Source organism: Natator depressus, chromosome 10 (genome assembly GCF_965152275.1).
Source record: "Natator depressus isolate rNatDep1 chromosome 10, rNatDep2.hap1, whole genome shotgun sequence".
Lineage (NCBI taxonomy): Eukaryota > Metazoa > Chordata > Testudines > Cheloniidae > Natator > Natator depressus.
The window spans coordinates 7,472,789-7,495,864 of record NC_134243.1 but is presented as its reverse complement, the minus strand read 5'-3'; the positions used below and the strand labels follow the sequence as shown (position 1 = coordinate 7,495,864).

The 23,076-nt window shown below is 44.4% G+C and overlaps 1 protein-coding gene across 3 annotated transcripts in view; it reads right to left on the bottom strand.

The window, feature by feature from the left end:
- Positions 1 to 245: 245 nt before the first annotated feature.
- Positions 246 to 23,076, bottom strand: part of TOM1L2 (target of myb1 like 2 membrane trafficking protein) — a 62,264-nt gene continuing 39,433 nt past the window's right edge. Inside the window, exons 9-16 of one of the 3 annotated variants that reach the window (XM_074965086.1) lie at positions 20,495 to 20,543; positions 19,838 to 19,961; positions 18,857 to 18,974; positions 15,508 to 15,583; positions 12,945 to 13,010; positions 6,557 to 6,616; positions 4,696 to 4,732; positions 246 to 2,537 (exon numbers count right to left, since the gene is read on the bottom strand). In XM_074965086.1, coding sequence (XP_074821187.1) covers positions 2,389 to 2,537; positions 4,696 to 4,732; positions 6,557 to 6,616; positions 12,945 to 13,010; positions 15,508 to 15,583; positions 18,857 to 18,974; positions 19,838 to 19,961; positions 20,495 to 20,543 — 679 coding nt within the window. In that variant the 3' untranslated portion in view covers positions 246 to 2,388. The remainder of the gene's footprint in view (positions 2,538 to 4,695; positions 4,733 to 6,556; positions 6,617 to 12,944; positions 13,011 to 15,507; positions 15,584 to 18,856; positions 18,975 to 19,837; positions 19,962 to 20,494; positions 20,544 to 23,076) is intronic. The other 2 variants (XM_074965087.1, XM_074965088.1) reach the window with 2 other exon arrangements.

Sequence of the window (23,076 nt, the reverse complement as noted above, 5' to 3'; positions counted from 1 at the left end):
GAAGAGAGGGCTGCCTGGGGCAAGGGAGGGCCGAGGCGGCAGCTGGAGAATGAAAGGGCAGGAAACCATGCATGTTTGGATGACTGGAGATCATACCGCACATTCCCCCAAAGTCTTTGAGCAAGCTGGTATAGTCCTTCTCGGCAGCCCATTCACCAATCACATGTTGCCTGGCCTTCTATCCAACAAGACTTACAAGTCACATTCCTTCAGCTGCCATCACTGACAACCCCGCTCTCAATCCCCTCACCCGCCCCCCCCAACAATTCTCTTGCAACTTCCTGCTTTGCTCCTCTTCCAAGACTCGCTGTTGAACAGCCCCGTCCCCAGCTGGCCTGTTTCAGAGATCCTAACAAACGCAGGCTGAGATGGCACTTCCCCCTCCCCTCTATAACTGATGCTCTAAGGTCCCTAGGTCTGCCCCTAGTGGCAAGCTACATTTGTTTAGAGTCAACATGGACAATTCTGCTTCGGGGTTGTCTCTCTAAAAGACTAACACGCTGCAGTGGGCCATTAGGGGACGGACCATGCTTCATGCATATATCACGGCCTAGCCAAACCCTGAAGTACCCTACACATGCAGGCTAATGGAGACTGACCAGAATAAAACCAATTCAGATAAACATTCAGGGAGCTGGCACAGGGGAGAGAAGTTTTAGTGGTCTAAAGCTGGTGAAAGTGGTGCACACTTAGCAGTATGCAGGGAAGTCATGCCACGTGGAATCAAAACGAAGCAGTTCACCGCCTAAAAATTCTCATGCCCTCAGGAACAACGACTAGTGAGTTGGGAGAAACAGCGTTCTAGAAAGAGCACTTCTGTTACCTCGGCTGTGAAGTGTATGGACTCTCACCTCTATTGTTCCATCTTGCTCCACTGGCTTGCTACCCAGGAATCTGTCCAGGGGATGAGAGGGGGGGCGGGCATGAGGGAGAGCAGCTTAGGACTATACTGGAAATGCCGGTCCCTGGGCTGCCAGTGCTTCAGGAGGATAGCATTGTTAGTTTATTCCTCTGACAAGCAAAAGGAACAGAATCCAAGCACGCAGGCAAAAGGGGTGGGGACAGTTGCCTCTTAGCACTAGGTGGTTGTAAGGAGGCATAGCCTGCAAAGGGCACTCCACGTCTGTCTCACATGACATACAATACGACCGCAGCCAGCCAGTGTTTGAGCCCAAACCTTCCAGCAGGAAAATAAAGAGCTGCATCTCCAATATCTGCATCTTCACAGCCAAAGTGCCAGTTAAAATCTTTCCCCCGGTATCCATTTGCCTAGGAAGTCTCCTACAAGCAATCACAACTCTGGCCCCTTTTTCTGATGACCTACCTCTTAACAACATTTCTGTTTTTACCCCTCCAGTGCTAGAGGGCATACCAGGGACATTCAGCAAACATGCCCCTCCAGTGTGGCCAGTCTCACCCATTACGTTTTTCAGTCCCATCCATTCGCATGGATGTCATTCAAACAGTTGAGGAGATGAAGGCAGAGCCTGCTTAGCATCAGAGCTAATGACTGGAGAAGTATTCTCAAGCTAGGGAGAAATGTAACCGGTTTAAAAAGGCACACATTCTAGACAAAATACTATAGGGGAAAAGCTCCCTCAGTGAGTGAAATACTTCATATGATCTCTAGTGTTACAATAGCCATTTATCCCAGCATTCTCCTATTCACGGCACTGCTGGACAAAACTAACAAATTGCTTTCAAATCAGAGCAAGCTTAGGTCAACTCAGAGAAAAAAAATCCCATGAGACTACACACTGGAAGCACCACAGAGTAGAGAACAGCAACTGCCATGTAGTACTAGGGGATGGGGGGAGGGGAGGAGGAGAATTTTAACTTGTGAAGTACATGTTGAAAGGGAAAAGCTGTTGTTCTTTGCTGTCTAAACCTATTAGAAGCGGATACCTTGACATCTGTATCTAAAATTAAAATACATCTCCATTCCATTTCAGGCAATTACATGCGGATTGACACTCAGACCAGCCTATTCGGAAGCACCCGCAGAAGGGGATGATCCCTATGGAAATCAAAGGCAAGGCCGCTCTCACTACACTTTCAGATCAACAAGGTAAAGAAATACTCATGCGTTTTTAAAGGGGTTTTCGGCATTAGGAGCTGCTCTTATGCAGCTTGGATGGGAATGGGGGTGGGGGGAGGTTAAGCTAGTGCTGGAGAACTGTGGTCTGGTAGGAGCAGAGCTGGCCTTTAATACAAAAAGTCAGCTGGGGGGGGAGGGGAAGAGAGAGTATTTTAGAGATAAGCAAGAGAAGCAATTGATGAAACCAGGACGGCAAGGGGGTCATGGTTAGCCAAGAACTGTGAAAGGACAATGTGGCTGTACAGAGACATTCTTCTGCAGAGCACGGAGCAGGTAGCCAAGAGCGATCTTTACAGTGCGAAGAGGGCATCCTCTGAGCGTTCCTGCTTCTTCCTGCCTGAAGGATTCGTAGGAGGAGTGGGGGCCTCCAGCGGAGGAGAAGGTAAATTTGGGAGTGTCTCGGCAGCTTTGGCTCGTTCTTCTAAAAATTTGTCAAACTCTGCAACGCAAAAAACATTGAGAAGAATCAGAGTTAGGGTCGAACCAGGGATCATCCTCTGCACGAATCTAACAGTGCGTTGACTGTTCTCTGGGCATGCACAGGACCGGCAGAGCATATGCAGTATCACTGAAAGCTTCCTCATGCTGCCCCCTGCCCCAGTGTGTTCCATCCTTGACCCCGCAAGGGATAAGAGTTGTCTCCATGGGCCATCAAAACCTCTTACCCCTTTGCTGAGCTTGCCAACAAGGTGAGCAGCTAGTCCAGTTCCCAGAGCACAGGTATCCACACCAGAGAATTCACTACCAGAACTAGCACAGAGACCCAAACTCATTTCACACAAGGCCCCCGGTACAGCTATCTGACGGTAATAACTTATGGTCAAATCCAACCTGGGATAGATTTGAACCGCTGACAAAAGTGAAAGGCTCTCTACCAGTGGGTCTCAATTTTTTCCACTTTGGAACGATCCTCCTCCCACCTTGCTACACGGGAGGGGGAATGCTGTCAATATGGGGTTACGAGCCCTAGGTTGAGAACCCATGCTCTGTCCCCACTGTCAATCCCTTGGGCCAACCGTTCATAGACACAAGCCACATGCACAAATATGACTTCCTCACGAGGGTACAGAGGGCCTAAGAAAGAAGCATCACAGTAATACAGTTTAGTCAGCAGAGTGGATCAACACTCAAATGCCAGTCCAGGGTGCGATCCCAAACATAGGGAGAAATACCATCAAGTGCTATTCTGGTGGGTGGGGAAAGGAGGATGAAATGACCATTCCCCACACTCCAATCGATGGTATCTGAGTCATGCCTGTCAATATTTTCTAGGTTCCCGCACCATTCTTATGGCGTTTGGAATCCCTTAAGTGAGCTTTGCTCTCTCTCACACTCATACTAAGCAAAGCGCATAGGCACACTACGTGCCAGGATTGGTTTCTGAGCAACACGTATGGGCATGTTGGGCAGGAACAAAGTCTGGGAACATACAGTACAAGTGGGGCAACATCCAGGGAAAGTGAAAAATCACAGCGAGGGGGGGAAAAAAAGAGTTGAAAGTTGGAGGGCATTTTCTTGGGCTTGTTTTTTTCTGAGCACTATATAATGTATAGCTCGTTACAGCTCTATGACATGCCGGGGCATGTTTCGTTGACCCCTCAACCTATACGTTAACTGTGGTGTCTCGTTAAAGTTCAGAAATCAGATGCACTGTTTACATCAGGATTAACACCCTGAAAGCATGGCATCTACCCCCACAGAGCCAATAGAATATGCCCCAACATGTCTTACTGCTAGGATATGGCTACTGCGTTGGGTTTTTTTGTTTTTTGTTTTTAATTAAAAGATTGCTCTCTTGTTTGGATATATCCTGCTGTCTGTCTGCCTGCCTTCTCCTGCTCCTGGAAGCCAGTGCGGCTGCTTTTGCAGAATTATTTTTTCTGTTAATGAGGCTAAAATAGGAGCTTTCTGTGTTCATGATTTAACCCTTTTAAACAGCTCATTTTAAGATGATCATTTGGGATGTTAACACAGCTCTTAATTAATCTGTTTTTCTAAAAGTAACTAATAAAAGCTGCTCAAGGTGCCTGATCACTCCTGCTAGAGGCAGGACGGATAAATATACAAGGTTACGCCCATCTGCCAGGGAAGTGCCAGATGGCAGCTAGGTCAGCAGAAGGGAGATTGGAACTAAAAGGGGAAAGTGGTGAGATGAAAAGGAAGAGAAACCTCAGTTTCTTCCACCAGGAGGCAAGGTGGGTGAGAGAAAAGAGTCCCGGAGACTGGGAATAGAAACATCCCATCCTGAAATAAACAGGGGACAATCATTTCTAAGTGCTTAGGGAGTTCATTGGCTTGAATGTTGCTACAGAGGCACTACACAAATACAGTGAAGATGAAGTGAAGCACAGAACCCTACCAGGGTAACCAGCACAAACAAGTGGATTTTTTGAAGATCCCTCCTGAAATTCTCCACCACTTCCCATTTCAGTGAAGATGCTCCAGAAGGATACACTATGGAACATCAGCTACCAAGAGTTTGGTGGATCGGAAGAGGATCTCTGCTGGGTGACTGTATCAGAAGAGAGCAATATGGATATTCTACTCTAAGGCACTGGACTGGGACCGCTCTGAAAGCCAGGGACTTCTCTGCTTACCTTCACTTGTCACGCCTTCTTCCAGTTCTTCTCCTTTCTGCAGTTGGAACAAAGAAACAAGTATGAACACATACTTCACTTCTCTTTCAGTTTCACCCTAAGCATGTTTACAAGTAACCCATACCATTCACTGCCTCTGCTCCTTTGCTTAACCACAGTTGCTATTTGAGCAAGATGACCTAGATGAGTCACATGGTGCTCATGACAGGAGGCAGACGAACGACCCAGTATTTCTCTGTGTTGCAGAACAAGAGAAATAGTCCAAATGATGGTGCTATTGATTATTGGCGACATCCATTATCAGTGCACTCCCCATTAGACCTGAGTGACAGTCAGTTAATCTTCATCTACTCCAGTTCCAAGACAGCAGACCTTTTCTTATCAAGAGAAGTCATAACCTGATACAAAACTGAATAGCTAAAGGAGATGCCACCTCATCTCTTTACAATTCCTTTAGGACATTATGGCTGTGGCTTTCGTTAATAGTGCATCTTATTTAAAAGCTTAATCAAATGATATAGAAACCCCCAATGAAATGTTTAGTGACCGTATTTTTCCTGAATAAAATGGATGGTTCATTTTGGATTTAGAATTCATGATTGAGAAGAAAAAAAAAAAGCTGATTGTAAAGCAGGTGATGCCATGAATGTAGACAAGAATAAGATGGGTAGGCTGAAATAAAGTGATAGGAAGCTAGTGTGTTGTCCAGGAGAAGCAGCAAAGGTTAACATGCCACAAGTTTAGTACATTTTTACCTTCAGACATCCAGCATGTGTTTCACCAGGATTTGAGAATTCACAATTATTAAATAAGGAAACTGTAATAAATCCCAACTAGGTGGCATAATTTTCAAATAATTACCACATGAAAAAAAAATGACACTGTCAAGTATTTTAAACCCCCAAAATTCTAGTCTCCTTTGGAAGTGAGGAGTAACTTCTCTGCCTCCCTTTCCCCATCTGTAAAACGGGAATACCACCTGCCTTACCAGGGTTTTGGGAAGATTAACACTTTGAAGATTAAGCATCATGTAAGGTGTAAACATCATTCTATTGTACAGAAGTTTTTTTAATGAGCACATAGCCAGGGCTTAGTGTATAACTCTATAGCTTGCTCTACCGTGTCCATCAACTGAGCCGTACTGATGTTACTTCCTTGAAGTATTCCGTGATGAGGCCTAGTCACATATTTTGGGCTCCCTTGAACTGGGGAACAGGAGGCTGAACTAAGCATTTGTCAAAATAGGGAAAAGTAAAAATCAGCAGAGAAACTCCCCCTTCTTCCCCCCAGTGAAGTTTCAAGATTGTAAAATATTAGCCAAAAGAAGAGGGGTGCAGGGGCAGAGAACAGACATTTAAAAGTACTTGAAAGTGTGCAACTGCTGTCACACCAGTTTAAACGGAGACAGGTAAGATTTACTGTTTAACTGTAAAGAACTTAGGCCCCAATTCAGCAGTCCAGCTATTCAGCATAGCACTTGAGCATAGATTTAAAATTAAGTTATGTGCTTACATCCCAATGACTTCAATAGGCCTTAAGCACGTGCTTAAATACTGTGTTAAATAAAGGTGGACTTCAGCAGGTGCTTAAATGCTTTCCTTCATTGGGTTCCTTAAATCCAAATTCCTGACAATCATACCACCTCTGACACTGAGAAAGGAGAAGTGAAAATACAACAGCAGCTCATTACTTATTTATTTCCTTCCCTGGGGAAAAAACCCAAATATATGCTTTATAAGGTGTCATTCCCTCCCCGTATAGGTAACCATGGAGGAGCAACAATAGCTTGCATTAAAAGTTACGCATATGCACAAGTCCTACTTCCTACATGAAAAACAAAATATAAAAAGTCAAGTCTCACCAAGTCGGTACTGAGCCACTCCTCAATGTCATCCATGACAGAGGACTGTGCAACGGGGATCTATGGAGTGCAGCAAGAGATACAGCAAGGCAGGCAAAACCAAAATACATCCACAATCATGGCCACAGAATGATGGAAAATGCCAGAAATAAGATGGAAAAAAAACAAAACAAAAAAACCACAAAATAAGCTGTAAGATGCACTGAAAAAGCAACAAAATACAAATAGCACGCAAATAAAGCAACACTTAAAGGTCAATTATGAACCGTGAGGCTAACAAAACCAAAACAAAGATTATGGAGAATGTGACCAGATGTGAGAACTTTTTGATTACATATTAAAGCCATCAGTGTGGACTGATGGCTCTAATCTGGATCACGTAACACTTTCGAGGATAGAATATTGGATATGGATTATATTTTGAAATACCTAACTTCAGTTTCAATGAAGTCAGACAAATGAGGGTCATTCTTGTCAGTTGCCCCCCTCCCCCCCCCAGGTTTTTGTTTTTGTTTTTAATGGACATTAATCATTGTCTAAGGTTAGTAACAAACATAACAAAGGGGTTCAAATACTGCAGTCTTCCCACAGGCAAATGAAGTCAATTTGATCAGTCCTTCCAGAGAGAAAGTAACCCAGAATGACCACATTCAGGATAAACTTCAGAATCAAAAGTAATTATACCGAAATGTTTCTTCCACAGGAGATTCTCCCTGAACCTTGCTAAGGTAGTTTGCCTAAAGAGGACTCTCTTCATTGTTTCTGGCTCTCTTCCTACTTATTCAAACACATTATGATAAAAACCACCATTTCCTGCTTTGTAATGGTTATGGACATAGATCTGATCTGTAATAATGTTATGGATACTTGGATGTAACTGTTGTATTAATGGTGAGCATGATTGGTCAGCGAGGGAAAGTTCTTGTACACTGGGCTCTTAGAAGTTCCTGTAGGACTGTATGGATCTAACTTAACCGTGGGGCTGTGGAAAGAGCAAAGAGGAAAGTAACACAATAGACCTAAATAAGGACACCCCAGCACACACTTGGAAGACAATGGCATGCTTGCAGGCTCTAAGCTGAAGCGACACAGCTGTTTTGTCAGGCAGGGAGACTAAACACTAAACAGTTAAAGCCTTTGGAGGAAAAGAAGGGGGGGTGAGTTGCCAGGGGCTGTCCAGGAAGAGGTCACGAAGCTCGGGGGTGGGGGTGGGGCGACAACAAGGTGACAGAGCAAAGCTCCATGGAAGAGGCTCAGGGAAGTTAGTCCTACCAGGATCCCTGTGTGGATGATGGTAAAACATCTGGTAAGATAGGCCCAGTCCGAGAGTGGGAGAATCATGTGATTCCACGCAGAGACAGGTGATGATGGCTAGAGGGTTGAGGCCAGGGTGCACTTGACAGAACCAGGAGGAGGCAGAGATGCAGTTTGCCCAGTAACTGACAGTAATGATATGGAGATCCCGAACACCACAGGAGCACTTGCAGTTAAGATTGGAACAGGCCAGATTTCTGTGCAGGACAAGTCTCCATTTTTAATTTGCAAGGATAAACTAGATCATGCATGTAAGATGCTGAAGGCAGTGGTTCCAAGTTGCTGAGAACTTGCAAAAATGGCCATTAACAGGAGGATAGATTCTGGAGACAGTTTTTGACTTGCTAGCCTCCACGAACAAGTTGTGTCTTGCAGAGCTGACTAGTTGGTTTAATAGCTTTGGAGATTACTGACTTCAGACACGAGCCCCAGCTGTGCAATTATTCAGCCAGCAGCAATTTAAAAAACATCATAGGAGTTTTAAACTGCTGTCTCTCTTTCTCATGTATTTATGTGGCCCCTATGATGTTTTGTTTTAAAGGAGGGTAATTTATAAAGCTATTGCAATTCATTTTTTTCAAAAGTCTATACACAAACAGAAAATGGGAATTAACCTATAAAACATTCACGCAACATTAAGAATAGACTTCAGTTCAAAAACTAACGATGGACTGTTAAGATTTCTTTGTGATTTCATAGGGTTTTTCCAAAATTAATGAGATCATTTGTCCATATTATTGTCCAAATGTCCAATCGGAAAAGATGAGAAAGGAGGAATAAGAGAACAGAGGGTGAACCTTCAACCCATAAAATCCAAGGAAACTTGGAATTAAAGTTAGACACCATTATTTGAAGGCAGTTTTTGTTTGTGGTTTCATCAGCAATAAAGACCCCACCAAAAAAGTATTGCCAAACCATTTCCTTAGTGCTGATAACATCCAATATTCTACCCTTAAAAAGGCCCTGCGATGTTGTTAATAACACAAATTATGTTTCTACTCAATAGGATCCCACTGGAAAAGAAACAGGTATGAAATGACATCTCGAGACTTTAGGTGAACTCATTAATGCTCTTAGAATGTCTGTCCAACAAGGTTCATACTACTTGTCGCTAGACTACAGCCTTGTACTGGTTTAGCTAATTCTGTTCCTTTCTGGATATTTAATACAACTGACACCAATACTTGCTTGGCTGCTATTCATTTCTTCCCTTGCTTGGCGATCAAAAATTCTTCATAGGATATATTATGGGAGCAGTAGAGCTCTAAGGCACGTGTGAAGACACCTATTTCAGAGGAATCCTTCAATCTTGTCTTTTTAAGGCTGCAGTGACCCTCATGCAGCTAAAGCGTATCCTAATTTTAAACTTATTAGCTACTAATTAGCTACTTGATTGTCTGCAGCTTGTAACTGCGTGTGTTTACTGCAGTGGAGGTTTTAACTCATGTACAATATGTTCACTAACACAGCTTGTTGTGCCCGAGACATTGTAAATAAGATGCAACATCTTATGGGTCGGGCAAGCCCAGGCAGTTGAAGCCATCATGGGTACAGGGAATTAGCCTTTTCAGAACATTGTATGAAGCACTTTACAGAATCCTTGGAAAAGTGAAAGTGAAATGACAGACAATGAGCTTGACATTGTCTTCAGAAGGAAGTGACTCAACTGGCCCTGGTGTATTGAGGATGGGAAGAGGGATCCTGCCACTAAGGGAAATAAAGATCTCCAAAAGATATCCAAAAACTTTGGCTGAGAGAGTTCATCTGGGCATGTTTGAAGCTATTTTCACCAAAAGTTTATTTCCCTAGCTTATGTGTGGCACAAGGAAGAGCAGACCAGGCTCTAGGGAAAGAGGATTTTATCTCTGGGAAGAGGATGTACCTCTCAATTGTCCCATGTCACACAGGCCACTGTTACATTTGAGTCCCAAATCTTCCTTTCTCCCAGGCAGATGTGGTGGCGTTCCAATTTGTTAGTGCCCAACAATAAAGGTAGTATATCAAAGTACCTTAATTATTGAGAGGAACCTGCCCTTTCCCCTGCCAGTTTGGTGTCTTTTAGGACGCGCAGCGGAGAGCAGTTTGTTTTAGCTTTTGGTGAATTCTGGTTTGTTTTTTTATCCCAAACAATTGGGCCACTGACCTGCTGGCAACAGTGGTGGTTTTGAATTCTAAAGTAGAGTGGGTGGTTTACGAGATGTAAGCTTTTGACTTATGCAACAGGCACCTAGCTGGCATGCTGCTAGGTAGCATGTAGATAACTTAGACAAACCAATATCTTCATTACACTTTGGCAGCTGTCCCAATCTAGGAGAGAGAAACTGGAACTATGCGCACTGAAGTACTGTGGCCCTACCTTCAGTCAGAGCTGGGGTAGGCATAAGCAGAGTCAGCAAATGCTTAGGGCCCCATGCAGCTCAAGGTGGGCCCCTATTAATTATTAGTGTGTGTTGTGTGTGGGGGGGCCCCCCAAAATATTCCTGCTTGGTGCCCCCAATGGGCTAGCACCATAAGCAGGAGAAAATAGTGCCAAGTTCACCAGAACAGCGTGCACAGAGTCCTAGAGTGAATTTCTTATGCATGCGGGTACGGTGCGGGGGGTGGCACAAAGGGAGTGGGAGAGAGAGAGAGAGAGAGAGAGAGAGAGAGAGAGAGGAAGGAACTAAACCTAAATTAAGGCTGTCACAGTTTGGAAAGAAGTCAAGTGCCGGTTTATGAAAAAGTTTAAATGATGCTCTGGCCGCTTTTTAAAAAGGCAAAAACCCTCCCCTTTAACATCCCTAACGTTGTAGAGATACAGTTGAGAGGTGTGTCAATATCATCCCTCTTTTCCACATCTCAACAGTACAAAAAGTTTGCAAAGAATTTGAACACCCAGTAGTTCAGGACTAGGATGCTAATTATTCCATTTACACTGTAAATACTACCAAGTGGGATTAATAAATATGGTTAAGAACTACAGCCGGTTGAGAGAAACTGAGTTAATGATTAGTCCTGTTTTATTTTAGGGATATAATATGAACAAGGGTGAGCACCTTGTGAGGGCAGAAACTGGCACCTAGTTCATACTAGGGCACCCAGATCCCCCGCAAAATCTGTATGCCTCCATGAATGCTGCAGTATCCTTTTTTCCAGGCCGAATAACCACAAGCCAATAAGCAGATATTGTGTTTGGTTTTTCAATAAGGCAGTGGCCTGAATGGAGTGAACAGCGGGGGCACCAATTTCATGCTTCCCTGCACTTGTAAACAGTGGAAAAGCAAACACTGGGAACTAACTCAATCACAGGATTATTCATAATGGATGAGCCTCTAACAAAATGGAATAGATCATCAGTGGCTGCTACAGCTCCACACACCAGCCAGCGTCACAGGGAACTGCATCCAAAGGCATCAGCAGAGAAGCAGGTGCCATTCCTTTTACGGCTCTTTCGAGCTTATATTAGTAATTGTGGGTCTGAAACACTGGGAACCAGAGTTCCATTTCAAAGTTAGGTGCATACAACTGGGCACACAGTGTGCCCATGACACACGCAGAGAACCCAGCACGCACTCAGGCATTTGCAAATGAATGTGACCAAGTCAGGCACCTTACTGGCTATGTACATGCCCAAATACCCAATTGCTGTGTCTCCACTGGGCACTGGCATGCATGTTGTTGGTGACGTGCAGTTTCACACACCTCACTTAAAAACCTGGGCTTGTGTTATACTTTTCGATTTAGGATCCATCAGTTTCATTTCAGGGATGTGTTCTGATGCCATATACCCTTTACTTTCCGGATCTTAATTTTTTTCCTCAACATGTCCCCTTTAGGCTGGGATCTTCAAAGTCCCCTCCAGGAGTTGGGTGCCCCATTGAATTTCAGTAGGAATTGGATACCCAGCCCCTGTAAGCTCTTTCGATAGTCCCAGCTCTTAAGTTTAATAGTAAAAAGCCTCAGCCCGCTTCCAAAAAAATCCCCTTCCCGCCCCTTCAAAAAATCTAAGCCACACACACCCCTACAAACCCGCAATAAGTCTCATGTCAGGACTTTGACCATTCCTCCTAAAGATGTGTGTGGTTATACTTGAAAGCAGGTCACCACAGTATTGAAACCTCAAACATTAAAACATGAGTCAGCTCCTCCCTCCCCTGAATCGAGACTGACTTAAAAATGAGTTATTTTAAAACAATTGTTGCGTTCTCTTTATTTCCCTCTGGTTTCTGAGCCTTTAAGGTACACTCAGGTCACACTTTCAAACTTTTCATCATAAGCATCAGAGCACAGAACTGTTATTTAAAGGCATGCTGAGATTCTCATGTGCTCAGCTGTCTCCAGGACCTGATGCTGTAAGTAAAACTTCTGTATCACGAGACTCACAATAAAACTGCCAGAGTAGGAAACCCTGCACCAGGTCCTCCCAATAAAGTCCAATCCTGAAAGCCTTAATGCAGGAAATATTCCTTAAATGGGACATTTGCCAGTGCCAATGGAACATGTCAATCCAGCTAGCACACTCAGGTTCCCTTGTTTTAGAATAAGCAGAAAAAGAGAAAGACACAGAGAAGTACCCTTCTCCTATGCTACTCAATCCAACTAGGTTTGATCCTGCAAACTTCATGTGCTGGGCTCGCCATGGAGTTAAGTGCCGCAGGAGTCGGCTGCTATTAAAGGAGTTTGAAAAGGAGCCGAGAAAATGACCCATCCCTGAATTAAATACATGGAGCTTGTGTTTATGCTTGAAAAGTGGATACTGCATATATAAATCGAGACAGTAAAAGGAACTAACAGGATCCCCAGCCCTGTTTCGAAGGTAAAGATGGACAGTAGAAACTGCAACAACTGATGCCAACAAGAGACTTACGGGGCTGCAGGTCTCTAGGCAATATAAAAAGGAATTTTTGGAGACCTACCCCCTGAATACTAAACTTTCCCCATCCCCTAGACAATTATACAGGTGGGGAATAAAATCCTTGTACTGTCTGATTTGTGATAGTTCAGCAGGTTGGGTGAGAGGTAAACACAGGATGGTTATTCTACAAAAGGAATAGGAATGGGGAACAGGGTTCATTGTAATTGGTGAAATCCTCACCATTCCTTGCGTAATTAGCCACTTGTCTATGGGCTCCATGTCTGAGCTCCCACCTTTACCTCTCCTCTGCGTTGAGAGCAGAAATGCCCATAAAGAAAGAAACCACAGCAACACCCGTGATAAGGTAATAATACAACAGCAGTAAATCAGAAGCATATACTACGCATAGGGTCCTTTCTGGCAATACCCACTTAAAGACACCACCTGCTTCTGTCTCCCTTCTGTGCGATCTGTACATCAGAAACAGGAGTCCTGGCCTCTTGGCTTCCTTTGGGCAGGTTACAGAACTCACAATTTCTAAATGAGGCTGACGTTTCTATTTTTCTTAAAAGTCGTCCGAATGTGGACTAGGTGACTCTGAAATCTGTCGAACCTCACAAAAATCCCTACGTTTAAGCCATTCTGGAACTTCCCTTTCTGGAGGTGATAATTCACAGCAAACGTTATTTTTCCTCCAATTTTTCTTGGTCTCCAGAGAGACTGTCCAGGCTTAGCCTGGTAACGCCAACCTTACAAAGGACATGATGATAGTGGCCGGGGGAGAGCAAATAATCATAACTGGATGAAATAGTTTGGCGCCTTTCAAACTGCACATCTTTAAGGGCTTCACAGTTTAAGGGGACCAAAACCATAACATCTCATTTCAGGAGTTTGGCTGGGGAATGTATCACGAGGTGAAATCACTCAATCTTCTCAACTTCTCCACAGTGTGGATAACAAAGGTTATCTCATGGGCACTGCCCTTCCTAATTGCCATCCTGTAACATCTCACTGGCAACTACAGCAGTTCCCAACATGGAAGGGTAAAAGTAATATACTTTTAGCTGTCGTCATGTGATTTAGCAGCTGGAAGCAAGGATAGTCAACTGCCTATGACCAGCCATCTCTCCATGGACCACCGTTTGAGAACTGCACTACTTCAGTTTGATGAGAAGAACTTTAAACATAAGAGAACCTCATTAAAATGAGAAGTCTGAGAAGAATGTGCTGTAATAGGCTTTGGCCCCTCCCTGGATTACCTACAAGCGAAATATCCTTCAGTTAAGCCTTGTCCTAATTAAACCACACATTAGTTTATAGAGAACAAGAAGCTACCAACAATTTTACTCCTACTACACCAACAGGGGTTGATAACTTTTAGACGTTATTAGCATTTTTATCACCTCTAAGCAGCAGTGCCCAACAGCCTTGCATCATTTTGTAAAGTGTATTTTGTCTCCTAGCTATTCGGGGTTTACGTTTCCTCCCAGACAAGCAGTGCTTATGTTAACCAATCATAAAATGGGCTATTTTGGACTACGTGGTACAGTCATCAGGACCTTTGAAAAGAGGGTGAAGATCTGAGCTGTAATGATATCCCACAGCCCAAATTCAATAGTCCAGAAGAGTGACTGCTTTCAAATACTTTGACCAGTCAGATTAGTTCAAGACATGGTCCTTTGAACTGACAACACTTCAGGCAGAGTAACATCTATGCTGGTGTGAGTGACTGGTGGCAGCAGTGCCCGAAGCAGGTATAAAATAAGAACAAGACCGCTAATGAATAAGGATAACAACCCCTTAGCCACCAGTGGAATAGAGCCTCCATTGCCAAGGGCTTGTGTGTCACATCAGCACACACCACTGGTAATTCCAAAGTTAGCCAGCAACAAAGAAGGGATTAAAGATTCTGTTCTCAACAGTCTAAGTGGCAGCAAGCAGCTGGGCACACCTGGCCTGACTCACCCACAAACATTCATTCCCATTTCTCACTGTCTCAGGGTGAAAGTTCGCTGGGCTGGCCAGATGCCTCAGAATATATTGCAACCTCCCAGCATGTGAGAGAATCGAGAGGGGATCAACATGGGATGGGAAGATGCAACTCAGCTGATGGAGAAGGATGTGTGCTGTGTTGGCTCTTCCACGCTCCCTAGTGGTCAATACAGAGCCAGGTTGGGGGCTCTGAACTCCTTCAGCCATCACTAGACTTACAGTGACAACCATGAGTGTACAAAGTGGTAAAAGGGGGTTGGGGGTATATCTGGGAATTTCACTTGCTCTTTACTCAGCTCACATCCCTAGATGGGGCTGGCCAAAGGAGTTAAAGGCATCCCCAGTGTGAGCTTTCACTCTAGGTCACTACTATCTAGTTTGTTATAACTTCAGACAGATTGTGTTCTTTCTGAACAACTTTCATAGACAAGAATTAATCAGCGTTCATAGAAGGTTACCCACTCAATTCTGCAGTGGCTCCTCCCAGAAAGCTAGACATCCAGGCAGACTGCAAGATTACAGAATCATTCACCCACTGTGTTTTTGTGATGTTATTTATGCTGAATACATTAAGTAGCAATTCTCTTTAGGAATGGTTACCAAGCAAGTACATGTTCTTTTGATATTTATTTCAACATGGCCCTCGCTGGCATCCACACTAAATGCAATGGACAATGCTACCTTCTGAATCATTGGTGGGATACCAAATGAAAAGTTTAACTCAGACACAGATGCAGCATCGCATGTCACGCTCCCAGCTTTGTGCTGGAGAGCTTGTTTCAGAGGGCAGTAATTCAGAGCAATGACGTACCCCTCCTGTGTTCTGTTTTCGAACGTCCAGAGCAGATGCCAGTCCTTTGACAGCCTGCGGATCCTCATACGTCACGCTGAAACAAAGGAACAAACAGAACTGATGCAAATCCAGCCGCCCCTGAATGCCAGAACAAATGCATTAGGCACTAATCTACTAGTCTGCCACTTGTTTTATTTGAGACTAGCATGGAGCATATAGAATCATAGAATATCAGGGTTGGAAGGGACCTCAGGAGGTCATCTAGTCCAACCCCCTGCTCAAAGCAGGACCAATCCCCAACTAAATCATCCCAGCCAGGGCTTTGTCAAGCCTGACCTTAAAAACTTCTCAGGAAGGAGATTCCACCACCTCCCTAGGTAATGCATTCCAGTGTTTCACCACCCTCCTAGTGAAAAAGTTTTTCCTAATATCCAACCTAAACCTCCCCCACTGCAACTTGAGACCATTGCTTCTTGTTCTGTCATCTGCTACCACTGAGAATAGTCTAGATCCATCCTCTTTGGAACCCCCTTTCAGGTAGTTGAAAGCAGCTATCAAATCCCCCCTCATTCTTCTCTTCCGCAGACTAAACAATCCCAGTTCCCTCAGCCTCTCCTCATAAGTCATGTGTTCCAGTCCCCTAATCATTTTTGTTGCCCTCCGCTGAACGTTTTCCAATTTTTATCATTTTTATGAGTGCAGTAGGTGCCTCTCAGTACAGATAAAAACACATTCTCTGACCCGAGGTGATTACGAATGGATTTCAGATATGATGCAACATGGGATGTGTAAGAGACAGAGTAAGGAGCGGGCGAGGAGGCAGGACAGGCATCAAATATGATTACCAAGTTACTCACTGAAACTAGGACATAGCACAATGGAGCAAACAGGTTGTTGGGGGTTGGTTGGTTTGTTTTTTTAGACAGAATGAGATTTAAATAGTTAAGTTTCTTACAGTTATCATGGTAGAAGTGAGCCTTCAGGTAGCTTTGGAGGTCCGCTCAGAAAGGGCATTCCAAATGCAGAGGACAGTGCAGAAGAATGCATGAAGATGATAGGGAAGAAGCAGGCACATGGGGCTTGGAAGCCGTCATCAATGGTAGAGCGGGGGGCGCAAAATGCTGGGACTGGATAGAGACCAGTTAAGTTTCTGTGAAGCCTTAAAAGGTGGTGACAAGAAGCATGAACATGATGTGGTGAAGGGGGAGCCAGTGGAGGTAAGGGGAGATATGACCTCATCAGGTAACGGGTAGGGAAGAAGGTCCTACCAGTTATGGAGAAGGCCATGATGGAAGTGGCCACAGTAATCAACAAGTGGTATAAGGAAACAAAGATGCAGGAAAACATACTAGCTCGGTTCACCAGATCTGCTGCCTGTTTACTGGGTATTTAAAAAGATATGCAAAATTGCTATTGAAAAGGATCATAACCATAGTTATTTAGCTAAGGGAACACTAACATCACTTCTCCTTCATGCACAAGGGCTAGTAATCAGCTCTCTCAAGCAGATACCAACACCTACCTGTAAATTAGCCACTGGGTGGTGCTACATGCCTGACTTGGTGAAACATCTCTCCCTGGCATACCTGCTTCTACCAGCCCGAGGACCTGCGATCCACAGTCTCTGCCTTAACAATGAGGAGTCCTTGTGGCACCTCTCTGCCTTGCTTCTGCAGCAGAATAAGCTACAGCCAAATCTCTAGGGAGTTGCTTCACTCTCTTTTAACAGCATAAGAGCTAATGAGGGTACAATAATCCTCTCTTCTGAAATGATGGATTTCAGTGTGCTCTTTGCTCCATTACTTCCCATACGATGGAGATGGAGTTGCAGGCTGAGAAGAGCAGTTTCACGTTTCATTTAGTACAACAGGCATAACGGAAACCCTGTAAGGGATCTGGATTTAGATCCCGCTATGATGTGTTTACCCCAGGCTTAGCACCCCAGTGTGAATTCAGTCACACTTAGTGCTAATTTAGCAACTCTAAATTAAAATGCTAAACTGATCAAATATATTTCTATTACTCCTGGAGCAGTATGGACATCTGTACTTATGGCTGCTTAAGCCCTCCTGCTCTCCAGGACCTCTGAGCTGTAGCTTCCTAGCTGTGATTTTCCAGGCCTGGTCTCTCCTGATGAGGATCTTTTTTTTTTTTTTGAGAAAACCAGGCAGAGAGAGAATGCAGCGGGTAGCTACCAGCTGAGAAAGGGAACGAAGGTGCACGGGATGCTGCCTAGCTGCATCTCTAAGGTGCCTGTCGCTGCAGGATATTGGTGCTGTTCCTCCTGCGGTACTTGGACTCGCTTCCAATCTCTGATACGACCTGTATCTCCTCGAATTTGAAACCAGGGAGGGCCTTAGAGAAGGGTTACGTGGAACAAAAATACCTGACAGTCTCCTTCTAATGAGCCTCACATGAGAGAGATCAAAAGCTCTCAGAATAAGAGCATGGGTTCCTTTTTCATTAAAAAAATTCATTCCTATTCAGTGCTTGGGAAGGTGCAGCCCTCGGACGTCTTGTTTTCTACAGACTAGGTAGAGTGTGGGAGCTTCTTCATGCTGCCCAGCCAACATACCTTGATCTGGAGCAGCAGGAACCAGCCCTAAGGGTGAGATGGTAATTCAGTTCCCAGGCTCAGGTGATAACGATTGGTCATTACAGACCTGTGCAGGTTGAAGCCATGACCTATACGTGAAAGACTCTAAGGGCACGTCTACACTGCAGTTAGACACCTGCAGCCGACCCAGGCCAGCTGAGCTGGGCTCGCAGGGCTCAGGCTACGGGGACCACTTAATTGCAGTGCAGACGTTCTGGTTTGGCTGCAGCCCAAGCTCTGGGACCCTCCAACCTTGCAGGGTCCTAGAGCCCGCACTCCATGCTGACTGTAGATGTCTATGCTGCAATTAAATAGCACCCCAGCCCAAGCCCAAGGCAGGTAGCATGGGCCAGCCACGGGTTTTTAACTGCAGTATAGACTTACCCTAAGCCACTGCTAGTCTTCCAAAGTTTACTCTCATATTCGGATACCTTCAGGGTTATTTAGGGGAAGGTTAATTCCCACACCCACTGTGTAGAAAAAGAATTTAAGCGACTTAATTCCTAAGTTTCTAGGTGACTTGGAAATTCAGAGGTGAAACAAGATGGCACCTGAAATTACTGAACCAATCTACAGTGGACCTTGGCCTATAAAAACGACCTCTCCACCTACCAAATAATCCAATAAAATCCAGCAGGAGAAAATCTACGTTAAGTAAGGTAAGAGGATGAAAATCCTTGTAATTTGAGCTATAAGATCACTTTGACCTGAAGAGGCCTCAAATTTTGTTCCCTAGGAACAAAGAGCATTTAAAACCAAATGCCAACTTACCTCTTCCGCTGGTCAGCCAAGGAACTGCCTCTTGTCTGTGCGAACATGTCAAAGTCGTCTCGAGGGTTACAGTGTTGAAGGGAGCTGAGTGTTCCACTGACACTGTTTGTGCCCAAGTCTACAACACCAACAAGAGAGAATAAGGGACCAATAGAATAGTGAACTGTGATCAAGTACCAGTCAGGAATACCTAGGGTACACACAGAATCAGCAGCAATATAGGATAGTTACAGTGAAAAGTAGAGGAGAGCCATAATATTGCACTGAGTAGCGTGGATTTTTACCCTGAGTAGCCTGGATAGAGATTTCCCATCGCTCAAGAACCATGATATAGACTATACCTCCTAAGTAGTATAAAGCTGCCTTCTCTCCTCCCAGCCCCCAGTTTTGTTGTTTTGACACAGATGACACAAAAGAAGAGGACAGCTATTTTGCGCAAGGATTCCGGTCTTCTTAGCTGTAGTTCTTAGTCCTTGTGCTTCTCCCCATTGTTAAACTGGCTGGGAATCCAATGCAGAGGTCAAAAGGAATGACCAGATCAAGAGCCCTTTCATCTATTGTAAAACACAAGATTTGTCCTTGGATAGAACCATTCATCCGAGGATTTCAATTAAAGTTTGTAAAAGTGCTTCTAAGTCTCAAATCCCTTTGGAGCAAGTAAATCAGTAATATCCTGACTTTACAGATAGGAAAATGGAAGCACAGAGGTTAAGCGAATAACCCAAGGTTACACAGTGAATCGGTGACAGACTAAAGCCCATATCCATCTCCTTTTCCACTGTTCTAACTGCTGGACAATGCTTTTTACCCACAGCTCTTCTTAATGTCACCAGGCTGTTACCAGTAACTACTACCTCAAACAAAATACAGGCACTTGTTAACCCAGTGACCCAAATGCAGGCTCACCACAGAGTGGCTCGGGACAAGTCACATGCAGCTACTGTTCCATGCTGATCTGCCCTTTAAAAACTAGGTACTTACCAAGCCCTGCAAGTTGCGAGGAAAGTGAAGTTGGAGGTGCTGTGCTCCCCACCATTGGGCTCACGACAGCTGGGGAACCAGGGCCCAGATCTATTAAATTATCCTCCGTCACTTCACTCAGCACCTGTTGTGACAGTCAAGATGGTAGGTTATACTTCCTGCCGAGCAATTATAACAGAGACAAAATAAAATGAGAATGATGGATGCTTCCTAAAAAAGCCCTCTGTGGAAAGCTGTTGCAAATGGGAGTATTTTAATTAGGCTTTCAGACTATGAATGCAACACAAGTAGACAGAAAAGATATTTGTTTGGCTAGGTCGCTGTCCAAAAAGCAGTATAGGCTCAACATCTGGCTTGCTTTTATGGTATTAGCCCATCCAACACAGCCTTGAAAAATCTCTCACACGTCTCCCCTATCACCTCAGAATTAGTTAAGTTGCCTTCTGTTTCCTCACCCCCTTTAGCTTTGGAGCCGTGTAATGGTAAGAGCTGCGCCCCACAAGACCTCTATCTTTCACCTCATTTTGTAAATTCAATACCAATCAGTCATGGAAACGTTCTTCACCATAGCCAGCGTTACAACGCAGACACTCAGCGTGTGTTTGGCAGAAGTCTCCTGAGTGTACCACGACTGTAGAAGGTGAACTGGATACTTACTCCATTACTGGCGCTTTGTGCCGAACGGCCTGATCGGTACCGTTCAAACCTGTTATAAAACAAAAGAGACTATCAAACCCACACATGCACTCTGAGCAAGTCAAGTTCAAGACAAAGCCAGGACATGTCCGTGGGGGTGAAGATAGCTTTTTTTGGCTTTTGGTGGGATCTCCCAGCTGCTCTGAAGGAAGAAAGAAAACTATTACAGAGGTTGTGTTCCGGGGCTCCGGCAGGGATGGTGTTGACTAACTCGCTCTTACAGCACATGGAGGCCAGTACATCCAGGGTCTGCAGCGTGAAGGAGGCTGCACAGCTTCCCTTCATAAACCACCACTTGACAGGATTTTCTGAAGACATGGGGTAGGAGAACTTGGAGCCAGAAGGATAATGCCCCTGGCCAGAGAGTTGAGTACTCCCCCTCCCCAAGCATTTCCCGCTTTGCAGAGCAGTGCCCTAGCACAGCTCTGCCCAAGGAGCACGCTACAGTACATTCAGAGCTTCTGCAAACCTCATCTCTCTCAACATTTCATGGGTCTGTCCCCCTTGTCTAAACACTCCCAGGCTCTCAGCAGCTGCTCAGGGCCAATGCCCAGGCAGACACTCCCCAAGCACAAAATAAACCACTTCAGCTAAAATAGATTGATTAGAGGAAAAACACTGGGCAGGGTCATTTGTTTCCACTAGCTGTATGTCTGTGGCCCGGACTCAGCCTTAACAGTCACTAAAAATGGATCTTCCCTACTTTCTAGGGTTGCCCTCATGCAGATCTAAGAACGTAAGAACAGCCATACTGGGTCAGATCCATGGTCCATCTAGCCCAGTATCCTGTCTTCTGGCAGTCGCCAATGCCACGTGCTTCAGAGAGAATGAACAGAGCAGATAATCAGGTGATCCATCCCCTGTCATCCACTCCCAGCTTCTGGCAAACAGAAGCTAGGGACACTCAGAGCATGGGGTTGCATCTCTAGCCACTCTGGCTAATAGCCACTGATGGACCCATTCTTCATGAATTTATCTAGTTCTTTTTTGAACCCTGTTATAGTTTTGGCCTTCACAGCATCCCCTGGCAATGAGTTCCATAGGTTGACTGTGCATTGTGTGAAGAAATACTTCCTTTTGTTTGTTTTAAACCTGCTGCCTATTCATTTCATTTGGTGACCCCTAGTTCATGTGTTATGAGAAGGAGTAAATAACACTTCCTTATTTACTTTATCCACACTAGTCATGATTTTATAGACCTGATTTTATATTTTTCCAAGCTGAAAAAATCTCAGTCTTTTAAATACCTCCTCATATGGAAGCTGTTCCACACCCCTAACTGTTGTTGCCCTGCTATGTACCTTTTCCCATTCTAAATATATCTTTTTTGAGATGAGGCAACCAGATCTGCATGCAGCATTCAAGATGTGGGCGTATAATGGATTTATATAGAGGCAATATGATATTTTCTGTCTTATCTATCCCTTTCCTAATGGTTCCTAACATTCTGTTCACTTGTTTGACTGCTGCTGCACATTGAGTGGATGTTTTCAGAGAACTATCACAGGGACTCCAAGATCTCTTTCTTGACTGGTAATCACTAATTTAGATCCCATCATTTTATATGTATAGTTGGGATTGTGTTTTCCAATGTGCATTGCTTTGCATCTATCAACAATGAATTTCACCTGCCATTTTGTTGCCGTCACACAGTTTTGTGAAATCCCACTGTAACCCTTCTCAGTCTGCTTTGGACTTAACTATCTTGAGTAGCTTTGTATCATCTGCAAATTGTGCCACCTCACTGGTTTACCCCTTTTTCCAGATCATTTATGAATATACTGAATAGGACTGGTCCCAGTATTGACCCCTGGGGGACACCACTATTTACCTCTCTCCATTCTGAAAACTGACCATTTATTCCTTCCCTTTGTTTCCTATCTTTTAACCAGTTATCGATCCTTGAGAGGACCTTCGATCTTATCCCATGAGTGCTTGCTTTGCTTCAGAGCCATCGGTGAGGGACCTTGTCAAAGGCTTTCTGAAAGTCTAAGTACGCTGTATCCACTGGATCACCCTTGTCCACATGTTTGTTGACCCTCTCACAGAATTCTAATAGATTGGCGAGGCGTGATTTCCCTTTACAAAAGCCATCTATCACCCTCTTTCCTTATGAAACACAACAAAATGTTTTGAAGTCAGCCTGTTTCTGAATAAAGATCAATTAGAAACTCCAACCCCCTCCACCCGGTACGAAAGTCAGGACCTGTGCACGTTCATTCAATACCATGGGCCTTCTGCCAGCAGGACAATGTCAGAGTGAACTGCGAAGATTTCTTAAACTAACAGTGGAAGCTACATTGTCAATTAAGAGGAAATATAGAGGGAAGCTTAGGCCCAAATTTCTGTAAGTGTCTGTGGAGGCTGTGCATGCTCAGCTTCTCTGAAATATCAAGCCCCCACTCTGCGTGCTCCCAAAAATGAAAGCATCCCCATTGTATTGAGAAATATGTGCTACTAAGATTTACAAGCCACTTTCTCCTCTGAACCAACAAGCTCCAAATTCAAGAAGTCAGTTCCTGCTTGCATCCACTGACTGCATT